The sequence below is a fragment of the Syngnathus leptorhynchus genome, chromosome 10 (genome assembly GCF_054491065.1).
Source record: "Syngnathus leptorhynchus isolate UIUO chromosome 10, UIUO_Slep, whole genome shotgun sequence".
Lineage (NCBI taxonomy): Eukaryota > Metazoa > Chordata > Actinopteri > Syngnathiformes > Syngnathidae > Syngnathus > Syngnathus leptorhynchus.
Window position 1 is genome coordinate 8,224,329 of NC_141204.1, and position 26,258 is coordinate 8,250,586.

The 26,258-nt window shown below is 38.4% G+C and overlaps 1 protein-coding gene across 8 annotated transcripts in view; it reads right to left on the minus strand.

The window, feature by feature from the left end:
- Positions 1 to 26,258, minus strand: part of LOC147050268 (neurexin-1a-like) — a 180,425-nt gene that overhangs the window by 90,049 nt on the left and 64,118 nt on the right. For all 8 annotated transcript variants that reach the window (XM_085921531.1, XM_085921532.1, XM_085921530.1 and 5 more), the window contains 2 exons: positions 3,363 to 3,664; positions 944 to 1,105 (listed from right to left, as the gene is read on the minus strand). In XM_085921531.1, the coding sequence (XP_085777657.1) occupies positions 944 to 1,105; positions 3,363 to 3,664 (464 nt within the window). The remainder of the gene's footprint in view (positions 1 to 943; positions 1,106 to 3,362; positions 3,665 to 26,258) is intronic.

A 26,258-nucleotide genomic window follows, 5' to 3' on the forward strand; every position in this document is an offset into this window, starting at 1 on the left:
CGTCTAGCAATCATGTTCCCGGCAAACAAAATCAAAATGACAAAACCGATCACTTGTAGCGGAGGCAGCTTCTGTACTTTCATAATTCACTATTGTATCATATTTCCATTCTTTAAGGTTTTCTGTTGCATATAAGTGCATGGGATTGTCTATGGTTCAATAATGACAAAAAAAAGGATGTATGGATTGATCATTTTACTAAGGTTTTTCTCGGTAGGAACTTTTATGTATCCCTGAAGTCCTAAATAGATGCATTAGTTCACAAACTCTCTAAAATCATATTAAAAAATATCAAAGCAGATAAACGTAAAAGTCACACATTATCAACCTTTTGGAAAATAACGATTCAAACTCCCTTTTGATCAGTCGACTAGCTAATTAAATTCCTTTTAATAAAATACATCATTGTGACAAAAAATGAGTCGGATTCAAATGGACCAATCTCAATTCATATGGTTGTTATAGAATGGGCCATATTGTGTTTTTTTTTTTTTTTACTTTGGGTTGTTAAACTTTACATTTTTAGTCTTTACATTTTTAATTATTTTTAGTTATTGCAATTGGCTGGCGACCCGTGCAAGGTACCCCACCTCTCACCTTAAGTCAGCGAGGATAGGCTCAAGCTCTGCTTCAACCCTTATGAGGACAAGTTATATAAAAAATGGATGATTGGACATTTTTAACAAGAGCATGTGTCCCAAAAATAGCAGAACAGCACCAAAGTGTACTGAATCTTTTTATTGGAGCCCTTCATTCTTTTAGGCAGTATAGGACATTGAGAAACCTCCTCAGCATCGGGTTGTGAAGGCAAAATAAAGTTTGTGTGTGTGCACATGCGAGAACACCAAAAAGCACCCACACTGTGGAAGGAAGGTTTGTTGAGTCTTTAAGTGACATCCCGACTCCCCACTAGCTTGAAATTGCCCACATAAGTGCTATTTACCTCCTTGAGGCAGCCCATGAAGTTGTTGCTAACTGGCGATCCGGGCAGGTCCGCTGTGCTAGGACTCCCGCCAACGTAGAAAAAGTCATCGGAGCCAAGCATGGTATAGTCTTCTTGCGTATATCCCGTAGTTGTCAAGATGCCATCGACAGATATTGTTACCTAGACAAAGCACAGTGAAAGGAAACACTCTACTCAGCCTATGTTATAATACAACTAAGTTTCCTTCTTCCCATCAGAGACTTATTTTCCTCTACGTCTTTTCCAGAAACCCATTTTCATGTCTGTTGTTCATGTCTTTTTTCTTGTTTTGTTGTTATTTTGTCCAAATGATTAGTTGGAGGACACCATGTCCCCAAAAGAAGTGATGTTTTAGAGAGTTAGTGAACAGTCCAGGATACAGTGTTAGTATTGCCCCGAATGCAACGTCAAACTATTTAGCAGACACAAAAATGGTGTTAGTAAAATGTTAACTGGGCTAGTTTAACTCAAATATTAGTACACCTATCAGTTCTAAAAAGAAGTCAGATGTTAGTGATGAACTACATGCTGAATCTCATTATTTGAAGAATAGCCAAAGACAAAAATAAACATGCATGTCACTCTTTTCTTTTTGATCATTTACATACAAAAAGAAAATGTTCCAAAATGGATTGGGTTACGGAGGTTTATACGCTTGCGAGTGCATCAGATGCATGCAGAGACTTATGGACACTGCCAAACCACAAGACGGCATGGGAAAGCACCAGAGAAGACAACCACAGCTCTACTGTCACATTCATGTTGACAAATGGCTTGTGTGACGCAACACTTAGGCAAAAATCATGCCGTGCCAAATGAATCAGGAGCCAAAGAAAGGCCAGCCAGACAGCAAAGGGTCTCTAACATTTAAAGTAATCAAAATGATGCTAATAAATGGGTATCTCAGACAAAATTGGACGGAAACATGTAAAACATAAATCAATTAAGGAGGATACAAATGATGCTTAAAAAAATAATAATTACAAAAAGTAAGCAAAAACGTACGAACCGCAAATTTCCCTTTTTTTTTTTGTAAATGACGTCTAAGGAAAAAAGAAACACGGCAAACCCAAACTAAAAAACAATTAGTATGATATCTACCGAACAATGTAGTTTGTTTACCATAGCGTGTCCAATGCCTGAGTGCTTTGTGGAAAAGGGGGGAGAAAGGAAATTAAAAACTGTGAACAGAATAACGATTGTTACTCAAATCATATATGATGGTCAATAGTGTTAGTACATTGTTAAAACAGCAAAGACCATACTGGTTAGTAGAATGACACATTCCATGGATGATGTTAGTTTGCTTTGAAAGCATGTTAGTAGTAACAGATAGGAAATAGGGCAAAATAAGTTTAACAAGAAAAAAGCAGACCTAATAAAAAAAATAACAAAATTTTCAGAGGTGTAAGAACTCAGCCAATGAAGTTCTACATGACGTTGTGTTATCATGGTCTGGGAGAGACCACAGAATTGAGCAAAATAAGTAATACTCTTATCCATAGAAAGATAAAAAGGTATGACTGCTAGACATTAAATGGTTAGGGTTAGCCTAAAGCCCCTTTGCCCAATGTCATATGTTATTTTTGGTCAAATTTAGATTTAATTTTGAGTCTAGTGTCTCAGACTTGCACTCACTCACTCTCACACACACACAACTGGACCTCCTCTGTGATTTATTGGATTAAATTTAGGACCACTTGACTGCAATTGAAGAAAGCAAGAAGACCCGTGACAGCTTAAGGAACCTCAGTGTGCCCCCTCCCTCAGGGAATCCCTGAATTGACTTGAATCAAGGAAGAGGTTGCTAGTGGGTTGTTTTTTTAACTTTGCAAATGTGTCGGACTTGCAATGGCACACAGGGCACTCTACATTATTCTGATTATGTGACTTTAACGGATGAATGGCTTTCATGGCAGTATGCACATCAGCCACTGGGTATAAAGTGTATCTTATTGCATTTTTCTGACTGTATGCAGGACTAATAAATTGTCTATTCGAAATACATGAGAAGGATCACAACTGTTGCACCTGCTTAAGCAATACATTTAGCATCTATGAAACCGAGCACTTTCTCACCCAATTCATCGAGTCATTCAATAGAAATGTATAACTAATAAAAATAACCACGAGGTCATATTTTTGTAGTTAGTTTCATTCAAAACTTGAACATCTAACGCAATTATGGAAAGTCAAAAGCAAATTTAGTCTCCTCAATCTTAGTCTTCATTCACATCAAGATGTCCCCGCTCATTTGTGTTTCTGTTTTCTATCTCCAGCTTTGATTTAGCAATTACAGCGTCTGGGAAAATAATACAATACGGAACAGTATGATGGTAATGATTTAAGTGCATGTTGTAATTCAGTTAGGTATCTTGTTCATCCTCTGTACTGTTACCTGACGTAGATTCCTGGTTACTTTGACATCATGCCAATCATTGTCATTAAATTTCCCATTGACTGGCTCCACCAGAGCTTCAAAGGCTCCAGACCCCAAATTAATGACGAGAGATACGGCCCCGTTTTTCAGCGCCAGGTTGACGTAGTCGGCCGATTTGCCGGTGTGCAGCATCAGTCCATTCCTCTGGAGGGTTTTGAATGACAATGTGATTTCATCGCTGCTGCTTTGAATCGGGTTCAAGGACAAGTCGTAACAGAAGAACTCAGATCCTTTGAAGGTTGCAACATATTCTTCTTTCCCTGCAGAGACCGAGAGAGAAAATGTGTTGAATTAACAACGTGCCCTCGTGGCTGTTGGGACACTGTCAGAGGGGGAAAAAAAATGAGGAAAAAAAACATCTCAAAGTAGTCTGATTAATAATAAACACAGAAATTGGACAGATACCTACCACGGCCCAGGACCATTAGGTGAATGTGGTACTGTGACTCAACACATGACATTTAATAAATACGTCATAGAAGAGTACTTATGAATGTGTAGCTTATTTCATTTGGTCCATCATGACCCGCCCTTAGTAAGTTTTAGTGATGACACAACATAAAGGTGCAACTGAGGGTTCAGCATTTTCCTCAAGGGCACTGACAGGTCTTAAGTGATCTAAAGGAGTCAAAGCAACAATCCTTTTGTTACAAGACACTCATTCGACTCACTCAGCCATGCTGCCTGTAAAAAGGGAGGAAGGTGCAATTGTAGGTCTCATTCCCAGAAGATAGCATTGTGGTAAAATGAAAGGGTCATTCTTATTCAGCGAACTGGAAGTACTTTGCCTTGCAATCATGAAAAACCGAGAGGTTGGCACATGGCTGCCGTCTTCATACTAAACATGAATAAAACATACTTTACTATGAATATGGAAGGTTGTGCAGACTCAACGCCATGAACAAGATTGAGAGTACACAGTCCATGCCATCAAAACACATAATAGCAAACCACGGAAGGAATAGAAAGACAAGAAAGGATATTCTCAGAAAAAAGTATTCAACCAAAATTGCATTTGGATTTTGATTCATACCATCCAGTGCATCTGGAAAGTATTTTCATATTTTGTCATCTGATAACCATACTAACATTTATTTAACCCATTAGTCTCTTCACATTTTGTAATAGAGACCAGACTGTCAAAGTTGTTAGCTTTCTTATGGGACATATCAACAAATCAAGAATCATATAACCAAAAAATAAACTTTGAAAAAAAAAAGTAAAATTAGAATAACTATGAGGAGACAAAGAAAATGTCCTGATCATCCCAAAGATGGGGTGCATTTGTATAGCCGTTACAAAGCATTTAAAAACTAGTTTGGAGAGATAACAAGCTATTAAAACCACTAGCAGAAAATAAGCCACAGCAATATAAATGGGCGAGCAGCGTTCAGGCATGCTACAACAGCGTCACAAATAAAAAGGGGTTGCTGTCCACAACAATTTGTCACCTCATTGATTCCCCCTTAAAGGCGCTATACGGCACCTCTGGGAGAACTACATGAGGTCGTAATTGAAGTTGACTGGAGTTCTCTTTTTTTTTTTTGTCGCCCTCAATGTCTGTGAACCCTATCAGTGAGAATGAGAGACCTCTACTTCTTTTCACCAGCACAAGATCAGGATCACAGAACAAATAAGGTTGTGGGTCATTCTCATCTCTGGCTTTCATTATACATCGCCAAACCAGCACTTCACTGTTAATTCCTCGAAATAATGAAGAATGAATTGTGAACGTGGACATGGATTACATTATTTGTGTATGTGTGGATGTGCAAAGGACATGCTGATGAATTTATAACAAATTGGAACTCATCCCAACAGTTGAAAACAAACAATAGTAAGCACTTAGCATGGTAAATGATATTCAGCACCATCAGTGACTCTAAAATCCGTCACAATCATACAGAACGTCATTAGACTTCGAAACTCAAAATTAAGTCAAAAATCCCTAATCCATATTCTAATAGGCTGAATTACCTTACCAGAGCTGGGTTTGGTTTATCAAAACTGCCAGTGAAAACGCTGGAGTGAACGTGTCAAAAAGTAGGAAATCGAGGATAAACAGCATAAACATGTTGAAACAAACTGAACTTTAAAGCTTGAGTTTAATGCCATAGGTAAGAAAAAATAGCATAAACAAGAATTGCCAGTGGCAGCAGTTTTACAACACCCAGCTGGACTTACAGCTCCCCGCAAACACCCTGCATCCTAAAATAGGATCATGTCAAATCAGTGTCTTCTTTTATGATGCCTAATCCACCTACTTTACAAGGTGAAAGATGTGTGTGGAGTATTATTTGACATTTTTGACAATTATCCCTCTTACATATACCTGAGGCTGACTTCTACTAAATTTCCTGGCTCCACTTTTAGGTAGATTTTTCCAAAAAAGGAAATGCAACCTTCACTGTTAACATTTGACTGTTGATGTGTCACAAAACTGTCACATTTCTGCAGGGGGAAAAAATAACAGCTCGTTGAAGGCTGGTGTTCTGTCGCTGTGTTCTTCGGCGTCTTTGGGTGTGTCCTGTGGTCTTGAGTCAATCAAAGCTCCGCAAGCTGCCGGCACCTTCTTGCCCTTGAGTCATGACACTGAATGGGAATGGGGATAAAAGCTAGCGCCTTTAGTCTTTTTCCAGACAAGAGAGGACAGAAAAAGACTAGAACAGTGTGAAAACGTGCTCCCAAGCGAGGCCATGAATAGACTGAGACTTGAAATTTTGGGAGGGTGTTGTTTTGATCGATATTTAACACCAACTAATTTCCATAAAGGTGAAGTATATTTTATGACACCTTTCATTTCATCATCTATGAATCCAGTACTGTTCAAGTAGGCCAAATATATATCAATAGATTAAATTGTTTCTCCTTTGTTTTTCCTCCTTTTCTCTCATAACTCTACAGTATTTATGGTGCAGAGCAAGCTGGCCAGTCATAAAATTGTTCACTACTCAAATAAAATCAGTGCCACAAAGTTAAGTTATTCTGTTGAAGACACACAAATGACAGTATTGAAATACTGTGTATGTATAAATGATCCTTTCAACAACCGCTAAACAAAACCGACAGTATAGAAGCCAAGTATTGTAAAGCAGGGCAGGACTTTGTGATACTATGTGTACAACAGTGTGGCCAGGAGACTCCTCATCAGTCACTTTGGCCTGACACTAATCTGGCATCTGCTGCTCTATGGCTGTTTTTAAATTAGCGTGGACCCAGGGGAGCGCACTGCCCGTCAACATCAAATCATAGCACAACCACTCCAAAACAGACTTGGCAGGGGATTAGAAAAGAAACTTGTGTAAAGGCCTTGAGTTTGTCTTCATACTTATTTTGTTTGATACTATGAATATGATATGCTATAAAATGTACCATTATTTGGTAGCTCCAATACATGCACACCAGTAGGTAAAGTACATCTACATTCTAGTGGTGGTGGAGATGGACACTTCATTTTGACGTAATGTTTCTAATAGTCTGTCAATCTGTCTATTTTACATTTAATTGTACTTTACAGATAATTGCAACCTATTTTATTTTATAAATATAGCTCTGGTCACGTTGATCAAAATTAGTCGTTTTTTATATAGATATACTTAGGCACCATGATCAGAATAGACTGAACATAAATAAAAACTATAATTCACAGAGATGGAATAATAATTTCTGTATGAATGTCTTATATTCCCCAGGCCGAATATTGACTTGGACGATAGCCAACTTCTTTGTAATAGATCATCCCAATCCCTTATAAAACGAGAAATGCGGCTTTCAGTGACAAGCACCAGTTGGAAGACTTTTCATCAGGTTCACAAGAAGTTCACCGCTTACATGAAATGCCTCACATACACCGCATCTATCGAAACACTTTAAAAGGACCAACTCAGCCGTAAATTTGTTTTAAACCATCAAATGACGACCGAATGGTTTCATCGTCTGGCAAGTGACTGACATTGAATTTCAGTTCATTTCCATTCAATCTATTTTCTTTGGCAGCCTATTAAAAGCATACAGACATGACTTTTTTAAAATGCTCGCAAGTTAGCGTCATGAGACCATTCTAAGCCTCTTAGGCTATCACAGAGAGAGGACTTTCGTGAAGCATTCTTCAAAAACATATTTATTACATTATCACCACATCAAACGACCCAATATCAAGCCGTCTTTCAATATGCTTTATGTGAAAACAGCTATGAGCGGCCCTGCCCTACGTACCATACATAATGTAATTTACTTCATTAAGAATAACTGGAAGAATTATTTCACTTCTTTGGTGACAATAACAGGAAGATGGATGTGTTTTCCCTGCCCTCTCTGTAAGATGTATGCTGCTATTTGACTCAAAGAGTCAGCATGCGTGGATGGCTGCGAGATTACACATTCCAAGTGCTGTTAGACACACTGTCATTTAGTTGCACAGTATGATGGATGTCTTGCTGGGCTCAAAAAGAAGGAGCGGGAGAGCGAGTCGAGAAGTCAGATTGAAGGAACACTTCTGACATATTCATTCAGTGTGTCATTAAAGACGGAGGCAGGCATCAATTAGGTATTTTATTATGGGGTGCAATTTTCCTTAAAAAAAAAGAACATTTTTGTTTCGTTTTTGAGGAGAATCTGGAACAGATTTATGGTGTTTCCATTTATTTCAAAGGGGAAAGATGGTTCGTGATACAATTGTTTTGAGGTTCCGCCATTGTCACAGAATATACTCAACTTTTATCTCAAAGCACCACTAAATATGCCCAATTCGATTTTGCAATGAGTCATGCAGATAGATGTATGTTACGTTGAAAGCAAGATTTATGGCCACCAGAAGTTTAAAAGGTATAAAAGGCACACAATTCAAGATCAAACAGTACTCCAAGACTACAGCCGTGCCCCATTCACATTACCCTAACAGTAAATAATCCGTCTGGCAACGTAATGTGCACTGCAGCTGTTGCCATTCAGCGAAGAGTTGGCCTGCTCCACTTCCCCAGAAAGCCACAGTGTGCATCCCTCCAGCTCCATCAAAACTCAAGATTTCGCCAACCAAGAATGCCAAGGGTGGCAGATCCACATTTCCTGCTATGAAAACCACCCAGATAAACCTGTCATCAGAGCGAACGGTGGTATGGCCGCAGTGTGGTGGAGCCTGCGGCATCATTGCATCACAATTTCTCATTAGTTCCTGTGGTTGGCATCTCTGTGGTTCGACAAAACCCCCGATGGGATCCTTTTGGATCTTTTCTCCCCTACTTCAATAGGACCAACCCAGTACTTCACATTTCAATCCTTCATGACATTTTAATATAAGCTGCTCGACATACAGAGATACCTGTATGTATTTTTTCCATATTTTAATAGTGGGTAACATTAACTTGAATAAAGTGAACTGCTACAAAAATGGATCCATGTAATGTTCACCAAACTGACGTCAATCCAAAATATATCTTTGTCGATTGCAATGAAACGAGCTGAATGAATGAATTTCATTATTACTACCGTCCAAGGGGACACATTGTGGAACATTGATTCTTTTCATCGCTTTTCTACTCATAGTTTGGTCTCTGGAGTGCCTGCTCACCCATCAATGAAATGATACAACCAACTAAATCTTTGTGATTTGCCGAGTCCTTTGAGTGAGCTATTTGGGATTTGGCCAAAATGTAAAAAAATAAAATAAACAGTACGGCTCCATGAAACTTGACTTGCGCTGCTAATAAAAAGGAAGTGCAAAAATTAACAAAACAGAAACAAAATGATTTTAAACTTTTGCTAAATAGCAATTAACTTTTATTTATATGTGCATCATAATTAACATTAATAGACACTCAAACGAACAACATGACAGTCAACTGAAGTATTTTGGGATGTAATTAAAAAAAAAAGCACACAGGGTGATGACACATTATCACAATTGTCATCCTGGCAAATGTTGTCAGTTCACATAGTGTACTTGTCTTGGTCATATACATTTGAGTCTGCTGCAGCTGTGAAGACAAATCAACACATTGCATTTCCATTTCCACACAGCTCCTGCCAACACCATCATCCTCACCATCACACCATGTTAAGCAGCTGGCAGCAGTAATTTTAGGCTGAGGATGTCCTCCAAAATCCAAGCCAGATGCACATGCCTCATTAGCCATTTCTAAATCATCCAAGTATTGTGGTCACTTCATATGTGAGCAATTATAGTCCATGTTTGGGCCAACACTGTCTTATGTGTTGAGTGTAGGGACCCTACGTTTTGATTTATCTATCAGTATTAAAAAAAAAACAAAAGAAAAAAAAAACTTTTATCCAAACAGTTATTCACCTCACTCAAGGAGGACATTTGATGGATCTTGAAGCACAATTATCCGAACCAAACTTTGTTCTTACGACTCGCTATTCTTACAAAATATCCATATCAGAAATCACATAATTATGTAAGGAAATTAAATATATGCACGAGTGCCTGAGCTTTAGATATTGTTCCAAAAAGGTTGAATGAGCTTCCCCGGAGGGTTTGCAAGAGAAGCGGAGAAAACCGCTTGTCGAAAACTGCAGGAGATACTCAAGATCAAATAGTGTGTATGCGTATGCGAGATGAAAACATACCACCATTTATAGCTGGCAGCTATTAAAATAAATCTCTTTGTGCTACTCCCTACTGGGGAGAACATTTTGTGGAGTGGATTTAACAAAAGTGGCACCTTGAGGACTTAATGGGACTGGCGGGGAAAAGGGTATTCAATCAAACACAATACACCACAGACACTTTGTAGGTGGACAGTGTGAGGAAGGTAAAAAGCAAGTTGCCTCCTCAGGAAATTTGGGAGCCATAAAATTATATCACAGCGGGCCACAGTGTGTGTTTCAAAGCAAATGCTGCAACCACAATCTCAAAAGCCTAATAACATGACTTGATTTTTGCAGTCGTGTCTTATCACTTATTAACTGGACATCATTTGGTCATTTTTGTACATCTTTTAACTATGTCTTTATATATAGAAATATTAATATTTAATATTTAATCTGTGTCTATTTTGAAGATTTTTTTTTATTTCCTGTTACATGTACCATATATTTAACAACGAATACAATCACTAAAAACAAAATGGCAGAAAAACTTTCCCCTTTACCAACATCCAACTGCATTCTTAACAATCTGTCTACGTAAGCAAAGCAGCAAACTATCAGAGTAGTTATTTTGAAGCTCTTTAGTTAAATAGGAAACATGTCTTGGTTTGGAGGCTGCCTTCACACAGCGGGAATTCACAGGATTATGCACATATGTGACCTATGGGAAAAAGGATATCAAAGCCAAATAGTTGCTGAACTGTATTGGCAAAATTATAATGGCCAAATACAATCAAAAGTAATAGTTCAGTATTGCTCCAAAGAGAGATGTATTTGGCTGTAAAACAGTTTCCTTGCAGTACATGAATGATCTTCACCAATATCTCCATATTTATGGCAATCCAGTTTGTGATACAAATTAGCACTCACTGAGGTAGCTGCATTATGTACATGGCATGAATTACAACTGTTTGGCAAGACTAAATTATTTCCTAAAAATGAATGGGGTTAATCAATATGCAGGAAGCTGACTGTTTATTTTTTTTTTTTTACGATGAACCAAAAAAAAACGATTTTGCTGTTTGATCGTGAAGTGATTTTAAAACATATACTAGATTAAAATCTCCTCAATTGTGGGTTTAACATTGACATAACAGGGTTTAACATTTTGTCTGTTGTGTATTGTCAGTACACTCATAGCTCACCTTGCTGATTCCATCAAAGTTGAACCACTTTAAGTCATTGGTCATTATATTGGATCGGATTTTTCCTACAAGTCCAGCCACTCTGTAAATTGGTCGTACTGGTCAAGTATGTAAGAGTGTCAAACACTCTTATATATAAATGATCATCAAAGAAAAAAAAACGACATAAACAATTACTCACCGGCTGTGAAATCTTACCGTGACTAGGCAAGCTGTATGAATACACAAACTCAGTGGCCCACTTCTTGCTGCGAGGCTCTCATTTGCTCTCAGCCCATTACTGAATCACAACAGCATTACAGTGAAGAGGGAGAGTAATGTGTTGAATACTAATCTGCAAAACCCAATCCTTTTTGATTTAGTAAATCCAGGGGATAATAATGTAAACCCAGGGGAGATTGGTGATGTTGGGGTGGGGTTGGGCGGTTGTGCATCATCAAAATCCTCATCAAAAGAGAAGCCCCCCCTCCACCTCCTAATAATGTATTTGTTTACTTAACTTCAGTGGACTATTAAAAAACGTGTTTACTCCAGTCAGACACACCAAAAACCATCAGCATTAATTTGTTGCAGAAAGATGATCACGGTTAAGTGGTTATTTTCAAAAGCGATGACTTGCACGGGCAGGTGTGTAGTAAAGTTTGATGCTGCTTTTCCCTCTTAATGAGCCCCACATTGATAAATCTCAGCTAAGCATCTTAACAAGCTGCTTGATTAAGGTCTAACCTTGTCAAGCTGGTTAGCAAACACAAGTAATGCTTGCATCACAATAGTGTCTCGCCATCTCATTTTGATTAAGGGGGAGAAGCTAAAGTGGCATCTGACTGTAAAGGACTGACGTTTGTCAGATGTCTAATTTGGGCCTCAGACATGGGAGACATCTCTCAGACAAGAGCAAAGTCAAAAGGCACTGAGGCGTGTCATTGCACAGAAATAATTCATGTGCTAATTACTTTGCTAGTGTATCTCGGGAGGAGTTCTGTACAGAGTCGCACTTGTCTTCGCGGTTTCTTAGAACAGACGTACTCTATATATATCAGACACAGCATGAATTCTTGATAGGAGGCTGACATGTGCAAAGACACCTCTTCATCTGCATAGTTGCATCTGTTTTTCCTGTTAAAGACATGCTGGTAATGGCATATTACAATATTTTTTGACTTTGCGTTGTCCTTTCCGACAAATTAGTTTTGATCTTTGGTTGAGACATCCGTTTAACCACTAACGCATGATTTTCAAATGGATTTTACATTGTATCAAATGAGCAAGGTGTTTCCCAGTGGTGTCTTTTTTTTCTATCAGTTTCCAAAAGTCATCATAATGACTTCAGATTGTTCAGTCATGCCTTTCATACTCTGACACCGAGGAAGTGGCCTGTCTGTCAGGACCAGTTCTTTCAGGGTGCAGTGAGCTGAACTTGAGATAAATGTATCCTGAATCCAAACACTATCTTCCCAGCATGTCAGCTCTACCACTCAGACAGCAAAAAAGTGAACAAAGAAGCCTGCAGTAGGTTGCTGTCCGCAGCCTTTTTTTTCCACCCTCTCTTCTTTTGTTTTTGGAATGCATTCTGTTGTCAGATTTATAGTGGTCACTCGACTGAGGTTTGCACAGCACGTTGAGCATCATCATTGCATGTTTAAAACTGTGCTCCAGTGAACAAATGGCTGCAGGATAGTGAAGCCTGACAGAATCCCAGCATCACCTCACTGAGTTGCTGCAAGGTCATCGACATCAGAGTGATTTTTTTTTCTCTCGTTCTCTTTCTTTCTCTTATAATATTTATTTTGGGTTTAATTTTCTTAGTTTGGCTCACTGCACCTCAAAGAAATGTTTCCTCTCCTAACCATATTCTCCAATCAACACATGCTCTTTACTTTTTGGAGATCATGTGATGTTCTGTAATTATACACACACTTGCCCGTGTAAAATACCGTGTACATTTAATTTCATCATATCATACACTTCCGAATCCACAATCACCCCTGCACTATGGAGAAGCAGAAAACAATGCATTTTTTTACATACAGAGACTCACAGCAACAATCACACGATGATGTCATCCTCAGCGTAGACCGAGAAGCGCAAGTGTTCGCAGCAAGGCAAAACCATCTGCGGCACAGGAGATGAAAAACGGCTATGAATGGAACACCTGATTACAACAAAAGTAGCAATCTTTGTGTCACCTCTCTACTTCAAAAAAGCCTAAAACGCCTCACAATATTGTCCCCAAAATAATTACGGCTGCGGCAGAGCATTTGTATTTTACAGGTGTCAGAAAATCAGCTCAGACTCAGAACAAATAGCTCTCTGAAGTCTTTAATGAAATCCACTCTGCTATGTGAATTAATACACATGTAGACTAATTAAACTGCCCTGCAAGGGAATGCAAAGTGAGGAACAACTGTGCTTTTGTTAATCCATCCTCAGTTTTGCTTAACACCCTCAGTATGTTGCTGTAATTAAAGTGACTTTTTTCTTTTCTTTTTTACCCAGGTTGTTTGATACCAATTCCTCAATAGCTCATACCAGGACACCTTTCTCACCTTGTCAGCAAAGATACTGCCGGTGGAGTGAAAAATTGCTCACTTCGTGACGTTACTGTTTCAGCATTGCTATGGCCCTACTGACACTTGACCAAGGTCATTTCATAATGGCTTGTCCAACTGTCAGTCTGCTGTCACAGGGGTGGAGTGATGTAGGAGACCGTAGCCAGTTATGGTGACAGGAGTCAAGGCTATAGGAGCATGATAAAGATCAACTTGTATCACAAGTGAAACCATCAAGGAAGGAAGGATAGAAGAAAATAAGATGATCTTGCATTATCCACCTTATCTTTCAAAGTGGTGACAAATAGATATGCCGTGTAGCTTGCATCTGCATGGACTACTCTGTTTTGCATTCTGCTGTGAGCTGCAACAGACGTGCCACAAGAATAAATGAACTTGATTGGCAAGAGCAGTCATCACAGCGGAGGAATACGCTGAGCGGTATCGAGTTTCAGCTCTTTTCTCCGGTCCCTGTCAATTTTGTCACTCCTACAAATTGATCAGCGGAGGGGCACATCCATCAGGATGACTCATCCAACACAAATGTGTTTTGAGATCGGGTAAAGGCAAAATAAATATTTGCCAAAGCCAAGTACATATGCTCAGGATTTATTCTGATTTGTATTGATTGGCAGCAGTAAAAGCAATAGGACATGTTTACTGATGAAAATTCAGAATTCAAATGCAATGAAGGTTATTAGCAATATATATTTTTTTTTTAAATAACCATGGCAGACATCGGTGAACGTAGTTATTCAGACGTTAAAACAGTCAAATATATTTGTGGTATACGTGTCAAACCACTGCTGCAGCACACCAAGACTTGTAACGGTGGAAAATTGTATCCACGGCAACACTCGATACAATAAAGAACGGATAATACCTTGAGTGTGTTTCATTGTTTCTTCTCTCACATGCTTTTGTAATGTATGCAGATGCTTTCAGCTTTTTGGAAAAAAAACAAAAAAGACGGCCTCTCATTTCTCAATTTGCTCTGTGTGTGGGGGATTTAGAAACAGGCTAGACCTAGGGATTATATATTTGTTTATAGTTTTAGCAATTAAAGCAGCAGTTTTCACACATCACACATGGTGTAAACGATTGAGTGGGGAGCCATTCAAGAAAATATATTTGCAATGCCTTGGCTAGTATGAACCCCTTTGTGCTAAAACAATAGTATCCTGTAAAGCAATGTTCGCCATGCTTTATTAAACCAAAGCATCTAGTTCACATAAAACAAGTCTGATGGCAAGAAAAAGTATTTATACAAATTTACTGACAAATTGTGAAAATCTGGGCTCGTTCCATTGAACATAAAGCAAGTCTCCAGATGTTGTACGAGATAGAGGTTAATTGTACCTTCAGTAATCTTACAACCAATTCGTACTTTCATATAAACCCGCAGACTATATGTGGATTGTGGATATGCACATCAGTTATTCATATTATTGGGTTATTTTTGTCATCCTGATCCCATACTTCGCCATATTGAATATTCTTTTGTGTAGAATAGTAATAGTAAATTTAGCCAAACAATCATTTACCTCTGGCAATATCGTTCTTCAAAGGACTCTATCCGAGTGTGTAAAGCTCTTTTAGTGATTTTATTTCCCTAGCGAGTTGAATCACATGCAGACACACTTCACAATGTAACCAATCCTGTTGTTTTTTTGTTTTTCTTTAAAGCAAAATATAAAAGTTGACCTTACACTGACCATCTGATCTGACCTTCTTTATGATACCTGACACAAATGCTCAGTGATGCACAAGTGCAATTTCTGGAGGAAATCTGGGAGAAATGAAAGAAAGCTGCTCGGTGTGCCACTTTCTGCTGAGGCGTTCTTCAGTACTCTCCATCAGGACCATAGCCCAAGGTGCTGGGGCTTTTTACCTATCTGTAACGTCCAGCCACCTGCTATGAAAATGACGGCTGTTTCCGCCATATGCCTCGGTGTTCTGCCAAGCCTCGATGGTCTGTTCTGCCTTGAGCACATTTCATTATACAATGGCCGCGAACATGCAGGTCTGCTCATTAAGGCTGTCAATGTGGCATGCTGTCATTAGTAAGACAGGGAATGTGTGAGGTTAAACACCTCAAGTGCAAAGAAGCACTGCACAACTTTAGCCATTTAAGAATTTTTTGAAAAACATATGGTCCTCTCTCTCCCAGGAGACACATACACTCCCTTGCACAGATACACACACACACACACAAATCCAAGTAATAAAGTGAACTCTGTTAAAATAATATTTTAAGTAAAACTAGATTTGAATTACAAGATTACACTCATCAACAGCACTAGTGTGTCACAGTTACCCCTTTTTCGACGTATTCAATCCAGTCCAACACACAGGTGACTGGAACAATGAGCACCAGAAAAGATGCTGTTTACACATAACGTAAGATCATTGTTATTACTGAACAAGACCTGTGTTTACAAGAGCAGCCAAAAGCCTTCACACCTAATAAAAAAATATATGCTCTGACAATAGTGGAGTTCAAATGAAAGACTGTTATTGTACACAAGCTCAGGTTCAGCAGCATGGTCATTGTAGAGCCATATCAAACTAAACCACTGGGACCAATCCAAGATTTTCTCCACTACTTGGCCCATCGTGGCCTCACTATTCTCTTTACTTTCCCTTGAGGAACAGATTATTTCACAATAGTGAGTTATTAAAGGTGCTGTGAGTTTGAAATAATGACCCATCACTGCTTCCTTTTGCATTGATTTCTTACAGCTGTATCCTGCAAGAGGGCCAATATGAAAACTGTGTAATGGAAAAACAGCTTCTGCTATTGGGAAGTGAAGTTGAAGTAGAACTAAAGAAAAATGGAACATGAGATCTAGATGACATGGAAATACCTAGATGTTGTGGCGAGCTAACCAGAAAGACTAATCGTATTTGATACATATTGATTTCTTCTCAAAAGGCCACTGACAAAGAGAAACGACATGGAAATGGAATAACATCAATGCAGCTTGTCACATACTGTCTTTTGCAGTTAATACCTCAGAGGTATATTGACCCGAGTGGTGAGAAAATGAAAAGTGGATTGGCAATGACGCAAACTTTATTCGTTAAATTCATTACTGTGTATCGGCGTCCCAATTTTGAGCCATACAATACGACAATCAATAGCATCGCTGTTTCCAGAGAACATAAAGTCCATCTGTCAAAGACCAAACGGTGAAGATGGATTTTAAAGACAATGACAGACAAAATATCTCACCTCAGGAAGCCCGAGCACACATCTGAAACAGTAACGAATGATGGCTTTGCACTCAGGCATGATGAAGGACATGACTTCACATCCAAATGACCCACACCAGCAGCTATCAGCACTACACTATTAGAGAGCCAATTCCCACTGACATGTGCCCTCATTTACAACAATGCCTACCGAGACAAAACAAAATAAACAGCTTGAAGCAATTCAGAGTGCCAAGGGACACAAAGCTGGAGATTATGCGTAATTTGCGGGAACTCCCCGAGTCTCTGTGAGTTGTTTTTTGAGAGGATACGAGCTGTCCTCCTCCTGCGAAATCAGGGTGGCACTCTGTCAGCAGACAGTGACACCAAACCAATGTCTAATGGCACTAAAGACATAAATACGGCCAACGAGCCGACAGCCTGGATCTACGATACCCCATTACCTTGATTCATTTCTGCACAAAGGGAACAACACTTCAATGTATTGTCACCGGCTGGAAAGGGGGAGAACTCAGCAGGGTCCAGAGACATGGCCCAATGAATTGCTCATTTCCCCTCTAAATTTATGTTTCTTGGTTAGTTCAAGCAGTCTGTTATGATAAAAATGCAGAAGAGCAGGCTAGTTCCCAAATTAGCTCAATAAATGTGACAAGTAGCAGAAAAAAACGTAAAAAAATATCTGTGCCAGTAAAAGGATGCTTTACAGAAATTGGCAAATATGAAATGATTCTATAAACATCGAGTGTAGGCACTACACAAATGTGAAGTAGTGACAAAATGTATGGGGCAGCAATTACTTTCAGCATCTTCACCTTTTGTATTATGATTATTTATACTACTATTTACCAGAGGGAAAATTGACTTGCTACATATTTATACATTATAATTTTTTGTTTATTAAAGTGTATTACAAAAATATTTTCCCAATTCCACTTTATTTATCAAATGTTTATTTGGTATTGATTAGTGATATAAACAACAACTAAACAACAAATAAGCAATATCTGATAAGAGAATTTGATGGTGAACTTTTTTAAAATCGATTCATTTACTGATTTGGGTCGTTGTTTTCGAGAGTAAAAGTCATTTTGATAAAAAAATAAAGAAATAAAAGACTGCTTTAATAGACTCCAGGTATCAGAAATTAATTACTGTTGAGAAGCTGAGAGTTTAAGTCAAACAATGGCTTAAAAACCTTGCTCAAATTTTTGTTTCTGCTGTCAATCAAATCAAATGTATCGCAATGAAAATTAACTAAAACTGGATTAAAAAAAAAAAGACCATTTGAGATGGGGACAAAAAAACAGTTACACAATAAGAGCCTATTGGCAGGTTTGCAGACTGGGCAGAATTAATTTGGAATCTTAAAGATCTGAAAGCCTGGTCCACGATGTGCGAGACCCAACACTTGGCAATTGGAAGTGCCGTGTGTTCTTTCTGCTCACACGGTGTGTGTGTGTGTGATGTACTCAACCTGATGGACACAGCACACAGCACACTTAATGATGTCTCCATCAGTGATCAATATTCTTATCACAAAAAGAAAGGAGGTCTGGTGCATTTCTTGAATGACCTGTGCGAGGCAACATAGTGCAGTGCCACAGGGCATCAGAAGATGGCACATCATCAAAAGACTAGCAGCAGTGAAACAACTCTTGTCATTTCTTTCACAGTGAATAACTTGAGGAACAAACAAATAATCAAACTAACGAGTTGTTTTACCATCTCTAAAAGCTATTGATCTATTTAATGTCACAGAAAAAACGCGTTTGTGGCTCAGCAGGCCTGAGTTTTGATCACGCACATGAGGACTTTCAACTTAAATATTGTATTGGAGCATTTTTCACCCTTATGATTGATGACCATGGTTATTTTCAATACATGTCCGAGAAAAAAGTCACTCTTTAATGTGAATATGTCATAACACGCTGCTCTTTTATTTTGACTTTGTGGATATATATTTTAAGGACATCAAGAGAAAAATGGGGCAGAGTTAAGTTGCTCACCTACCTGGCGGCTGTAAATACCTTTTAGGCATATCAAACATGCAAAGCCAGAGACTGGGCTAATGAATATTTGACTCTCTCCTTAGATGATGAACTCGGGCGACTTTTTTTTTTTATAGAGTGTTATGTGCTGTGCTTTTAGTTGTGGACATCAGAAATATTTATGCATGGGGACACAGATTCTTCTCTTACCAAGTGACTGAGTCTCAAAATTATTCATTGGATATAATACAAATAAAGTTGTTTCAGAGAGTAAGTATAGATGGCCATTTGTAAAGCAGCATAACACCTCTTATTCTACACACTATTATCATCCAAACAAAGCCTCCTTGGCAGAGGCTATATATGAAAATAGACACAACTATTAGAATTGAAAGATAGTAATATATAAAAAAAAAACAGTAAAAGCAACAACGGTGTTAACCTTTAGTGGTTGTCAATAGATCGCCGGAAAAGACATTTAATGGTATGTTAATTTTTGTCTTGTTACTGGATGCTGTTTATACTAAAAGAGCAGAAGAATTAACAAGCATGAACTAACTTGAAAGATTTACACCCCATCATTCAGTATCGCTACATTTATTTAAAAAAATAAAAATAAAAAAAATAAACCACAGAAACAATTTCTACATTTGGTTTGGGTCCTGCTGAGAGTCATGTGGTTCTTGCTGTGTGCAGTTATTTTCTAGTCTCCCCTACAGCTTGTTTACCAAACCATGTCATTAGATTACCACCTAAAGTGCACCTGTAGAAAGTCATTATGACTAAATGACTGCTGAGGTGGATAATTACGGTTCGTTTTACAATTAGTATTATTGACATGGGATATTTTGATACAATAGTGAGTGACAGGTTTCCTGATGTGACAGTGGTAATAACTTTGATTAACAGCAGAGGTTAAAACACTACTTTGAAACAAAGACACAAACCAAATAGCATTAAAGAAGAGGCCGAAAAAAGAAAGGACAGCTCCGCTATGAAATGAAATGGCCTTACTCGCTGGGACTAATAAAATTGTGCAGGAAGTCTATAGCCCCCAGTCTTTACCACAAGTTCCAAGGTTACCTGCGATAGCTTCAATCTGCCTCTTAAGTCAGCATTCACTATCGCCTGTAGCGACCAGCGTGACCACACCCACCCGATCAAGATTGCGTGGACTAGATGGGTCAGGCCAGCAGATATAAAAAAACAAGATGAGATAAACAAGACAAAGAGACCATAGCAAACAAAATGCAGGCTTCAAATTCAGGTTACATGCCATGTCCAACTGGGTTCTGACATCAGAGTGGACAAGTTTTTTTTTTTTTTTATGGCTTTCTGAGAAAATATGTCTCATGTCAAACAAGGCAGAGGATCCTTCTACTAGCTAAACAAACAACTGTGATATTGAAAGGCTGCTGACAGTGTAAAACTGAAATTGAACTGTAAAACATCTTGCAAACAGTGGCCATCTAATACAAGTACACATCACATGCCACGACGTACAAAACAATTTCCGCATTTTCTATAATTCAACGCAACTGACATAAAATGCATGTACAGCAATAGGTTTGAATAAAATTTGGATCAAGAGGGTCACCGCACACACCGGCCAATTGTTCACCATCTTGACATCAATGTTGATTTAGCCAGTAACAGCATAACGGATTCAGATGGGCTACATCCACACTGACCCTCACTATATTACAATTCTGGGCAAATCATTCACTCTAGCATGGAAACATGAGTTCAGATTGAAAATGTTTTAAGACGATTTGATATAATGATAAAATGAATTGATTCATGGTCAAATACTGAATTTTACTGAGCCACAGTAAATTCTAAATTAAAGTAAAGTCTAAATTCTAGAAAAATATCTTTTAAATCAGGGTGATTTTCTATGTCTCTGTTGAATAAAAATAGAGCACATTTAGAATCCTAAAAAAAATACCCGTTGTTCAGTCAATATCAAACTTCCCAAAAACATTGAACAACCATTGAAAGTTAAAAATGTGAATATATCAACGTACAGTATACACATTTAATCCTCTGCAAATGTCAGAGAAACTACATGTCTGCAATAAATAAAAAGTGAGCTCGATTGTTTGTACAGTGATGGACAGATGAAGTCTTGCCAGATGTGATAGGGAGCTGATTTGCACTTTACATCTCTTCAAAGCTTTTCGTCTGTGGTATAAAGTGCCGCCTCAGCGTGTCCGTAGCAGTGGGCCAAGCAATAGGAGGCGTAATCATGCATACTCACCCGAAGCACCCTTCTGGCTGGTTTGACCCCGAATGTCTACCACATGCACCATGCAGAGAACACGGGTCGCTCAAAGCTTAAATTAAAACTATTACAGTAAATGAATTAACGCGAAGAGAATATTATAGTTACACTGCTTAATTTAGTGTTGGCTATTTCTATTTTAAATTTCATTGCTTTCCCTTTGCTCTGTATAAACCCTAAAATCAGCCACTAGAATGTGGTGGATTTTATTTTTGTTTATTATTACGTAAATTGTTGGAGATGGCAGTAATAGGATTCAATCAGTGCAAAATAATTCAATGTGGATTTGAGCTACCCCAAAAATTCGACAGTTAACTCATTAACACATACAATTTGTTTATTGCAATGTAGGAAAATGGCTTGAGCAGACACAATAAATATATGTGGGAGGAAATGATACCATGATTACGCAAATGTGTGGGCCAAGACAAAATACACCAAACATCGTCTGCGCGCTTCATGAAATGTTCTTTTGTCTTCCTGAACTATAGAAGGATAACTTCAGTCAAAAGAGCCTCAATTCCAGAGGCACCTTTGTAGCCTCACCTGTCATTTAAAAGCCTGCCAGGTTCTTTCTGCCCCTGTGGAGTTAACGCAAGTAAGAAGTCGTAAAGGAGGGCAGTTCCATCCTTGAGTCACAAGGAAGGCTACATAAACTAATTAAAAATATGTCTGTGAGCATGCTGTGTTCAAGGGGAACAGGTTTGTGCTTAATGAGCAGCTTAACATCAGGAAACATTGCCAGGGGCACAAACACGATGACAAAGCTTCTGTGACTGCTACATCACCTTCACTACTAAGGATCATTTGTGCGTACTACTCAAACAACATGTGCGTACCCATTCTATGGCCAAGGCCTCTGTCATTGGTGTGGGTGGCTGGTTGCTCTAATCACAATGTGAAGGAGTCTCTAGGTGACTGAGACATCACTCTGACATGGCTCCTCGGGCAGCTGAGAGGAGTAAACGTCCTGCCAAATTGTGCAAAGTAATGTGAGTCATCAAGCTCAGCATGACAGTGGAAGGACCTGATTGCTTGGTCTGAGAAGAAGTATTTTTGTTGGGGAAATCATGAAGTACAAGCAAAAACTAAGAAACGCGTTGGAGCGCTTAAAAATGTCAACTGTCTTGCTAAATAGATTAACAACAGAAGCAATATCTTTTTTATTAGTAGACTCAAAACAAAAATATTGCACCTATTTGTATTGTAAGAGAATTTGCCTTTTTGGTGTAAACAAACAATCCAGCGGCTCAGCTCTTCAGTCTCTCAAGTCATTTCAGTCATTTTGTTTTTACTGTGCCGTGCCACCTGCATACAGCTGTGCCTTAACACGAGGCTGCTGCTGTTTGCTCACTATGATGTTCTGCTTCAAGAGATGTGCAAACAGTCCCTAGTGTAATAAAGTTCATTATCACATTGCAGGCTGGCACTGCCTGTCATGCTATCTTTGGGGATGTACATGTGAAAAAGGCTATTTCTGCTGCCAAAAGTCAATTAAAAAAAAAACAAAAAAAAAACTATCAAATGTATAACACGCAACGTTTTACAGGGACATACAGTATACTACCGAATAGCAAATATGTGTCGCACTTTTAGCTCACACATCTCCAGAGGGTTAACAAATTGTCTCATCTTTTGTATAGACACCTGCTTCTACCCCTCTGGGCTTATGTCACCTTCATCTCTTACATGCTTGTTTGCTTTTCAACACTTGTTAGTGTCATACTGACAGGTTGGTAACTTTTGTGTATATTTTTTATTCTCATAGCAATACCTCATCAATTCACCCAGATGGAAATCAGACTATTAAAGAAAGACAGGAACATCATTGAATGGAATTTTTCGTTGCGGCTCTGGATAAGAACAACAAAAATACGGTGCATTGTTATGGGTTGAACATTTTGGGGGGTATTTTAAAACGGTTTCTTTTTAACATTACAAAAGTAAACAAATTTGCAGGCCCTATTTTTGTAGAATAAAGGCACAATGGTGGACTCATAGAAGTTTGACTAGACTTGCCCCGGCACTAAAATTAACCAAAACCTTCTACCTGTTCAACAAATGCGGTTGACATATTTTTTATCCAGTCAGCTTCAGAGTACATTTCAAATTGTCAGTTGCTTTTTGCACTTTGTGAAACAACTAGTGCGGCATGAATTAAACTCATTCAGCAAAGACCTGAAGCTGGATTGCCCGGTCACCGACCACTAATCTACATCGTCATGAAGGTTACACAAATAATAGCCAGCAGTGCAACGTCAATACAATTCTGGCAAACATTTTGATCTGAACTGCAGATCTGCCAAATAAATTAAGTCTTTTTATGAGGTAATGGCTCTGGCAAGAACCAATGGGTTATTCACTCTCTAAACAGGGGTCTGTCAGTAATTTCAGCTGTGCAATAAATCTTGTCATTCGCCTTTCGCTTATTTAGTCTCTCGGGAGTGAAATGAAGAGGAGGTTCGATCTTGCATCAGAGGAGACGGCTCGGCAGCTCAGGTGATTTAGATGAAAGAATTGATAAAAGTGAAGTCATTACGCTCATGTCTCCTGTTCTTCAAGCAACTGCTGTAACTATCTGATAAATTTGCTGGTCGTAATCTCTCTATCGGGCCACATTCTCCAAGTCCCCGCAAAACAGCATGGTAACGTGTTATCTTTAAATGAAAAGAATCAATCTAATGTACCAAAAAATTGACTGAGATTTACATATAAAACCTTTGTGAGCTTTTGAAGAACATGATTCAGTCAGTTCTAAAAACTAAGGTTACCTTCATTACGAAATGTACAAATTGCAAAAGCTGCTATATATAGAGGTGAGAAGGATATTAACCATGTGTCAGAAAAAGTTTGAATTCATGTAATTCAATTTGTAAAAGCTGTAAACAAGAGGAGATAAACAAATGTTTTTTCTTCATAAAAAAAATGGTTCCATTTATTTTTAACAAAGAAATATAACATTAATAGTCTCTGTCACATTGAAAATACTGGTACATTGTATTTATAATAAAGTAAAGAGATAGGAATTGTCTAGATTTTCTTTATTTCCTTCTCCGGAAATAAACACATTCAATCGGTGTGATAATGGCACCATGCACATACTGCCTCGCTAAGCTGCACAAAAGCCCAAAAAAAAAAAAAGCTTTGTGAGTAAAGAGGGAGGTCAATACAGACCTCTAAGCAAAGTACAGCATATTGGATTTCTCATACACAGGAGGTTGCCAGTAGGGAGCTTTTAAAATGCCTTAAGTCTGCACGGGATGCTTGTAAATGCACTGGAGAAACAGTCAGTCATTGGGAACATGAGAAGGACACGTTTGAGAGGATCGCAAAAAAGATCATGGAAGCATCATTTTTGGCTTCATGTGAGCAACCGCTTCAGCTATGAGATGAGCAACCTCCGGTAGAGTGCATTAAGTGGATATTAATTCTCCCACGGGTGCTTATTAAAGACCTGGGTGTTAATGATCCGATTCCTCATTTCCCAATCCCCAATTGAGTTCCGGCTCAATGAAATATAGCGGCAAGGAAATGCATACAGTACCTGCTACTAATTTAAGGGGGGGAAAAAAACATCTGTTAAGGACAAAGTTGTTGTTTTTTGGGCAATATTTGCTACAATCTTTTTTTTCAACTTCCTGTTGGAAAGAACTTTAACTTTTTTTTTTGGCTAATTAATCTTGCCTTACCTATATGAAGATCATCGCTAAATGTGAAGGTTTATGACTGATTCTGTCATGACTGTTTTATTTTTAAGATGGTCGTTTACAAATCAAAAAGAAAAGAAAACTCAAGCTATTATTTCCATCGTCGTTGGGTAGGGCAATACCATATCCTGCTTCATACAAAGCATGGCAGTGACAATTTCTGTGTTGCTAAAGTGACCACAGACAATCAACTGGTCCCATATGGGAGTTTGCAAATACAACAAGTAATACCAGCAATATTCTTGCTCCGGCAGACCTATTTATCAAAGTTAAATCAGATCGTATTATGTTGATATGGGTAAAAGGCTGGGTTGATTGGCATTCAAATAACTGTAGATGGATTGTCAGCACATGGCTTGCACTGGCAGGACCCAGTCTGAGTCATTAACACTCAACAAGCACAGTGGAGCCCCAGGGCACCCTGCTCTCTGACAGTAATGCATTCTAATCTTGTCAGCCCATTGAGAGCTTCAGCTACATTACAGATAACAGGGCCAGAATCAAACACTACTGTCTGTCAACATCTCGGATCAATCAAGGGCTAAGAGTCTGTGGGGCAGCCATGCATGCAATGCTGCTTTGCACGCCAACCGCCATAAAGCCAAGATGGAAATTCTATTTTGTGCTAGTGAGTCAGCAAAACGATATTTCAAATTTGAACAAAAATCAGAGAAAAAACAAAATAGCGGAATGTTTTTTTTGTCATGTTATTAGATATGAAATAATTGGGAACTTCTATACTGTACCAGTGGATTTAGTTATTAAAGGATACTATTTTCTTATGTTCATTCATTAACATAATGTTTGTTTTCTCTTAATGTAATATTTCAGGTAAAATGTATCTTGTCTGTTTCCATTACTTTACATTTCCAGCCATTAAGCGCACATATGGCAATACATCAGACCATTAAGTAGATTCATTATTCATAAAGAGGTTGTTACTTTGCTGGTTCACTTCCCATAATCGTAGTGATGTTTTTCCCTGAAATAGGGTAGATGGATAGAGGAAGTGCACCATAAATATTCCAAAAGTCTAACCATACGTGCAGTTGTTACAAGTCAAAATTTATAAAATGATCAAAAGCTAATGGTCTGTTGAGCGTGTAATAACAAAACACATGATAATACTATCTGTTTAGGAAACCCTGATCTAAAATATGTGTGCGGAAATACAAAAACACAACAGTGTTCTCTTGCACAAAGAAACATTGAAGTAAAAAGTAAAAGATGATAAAATGGTATCGAGGTGTCTCTGTAGGACAAATATCTTTGCTCTGTCTGACTGCCCTGTTTGTCCATTTAGAAATGTCACCAGCTGTGGGACTCCCCAGGATGCAAGCTAAAAGGCTTCACTAAAGT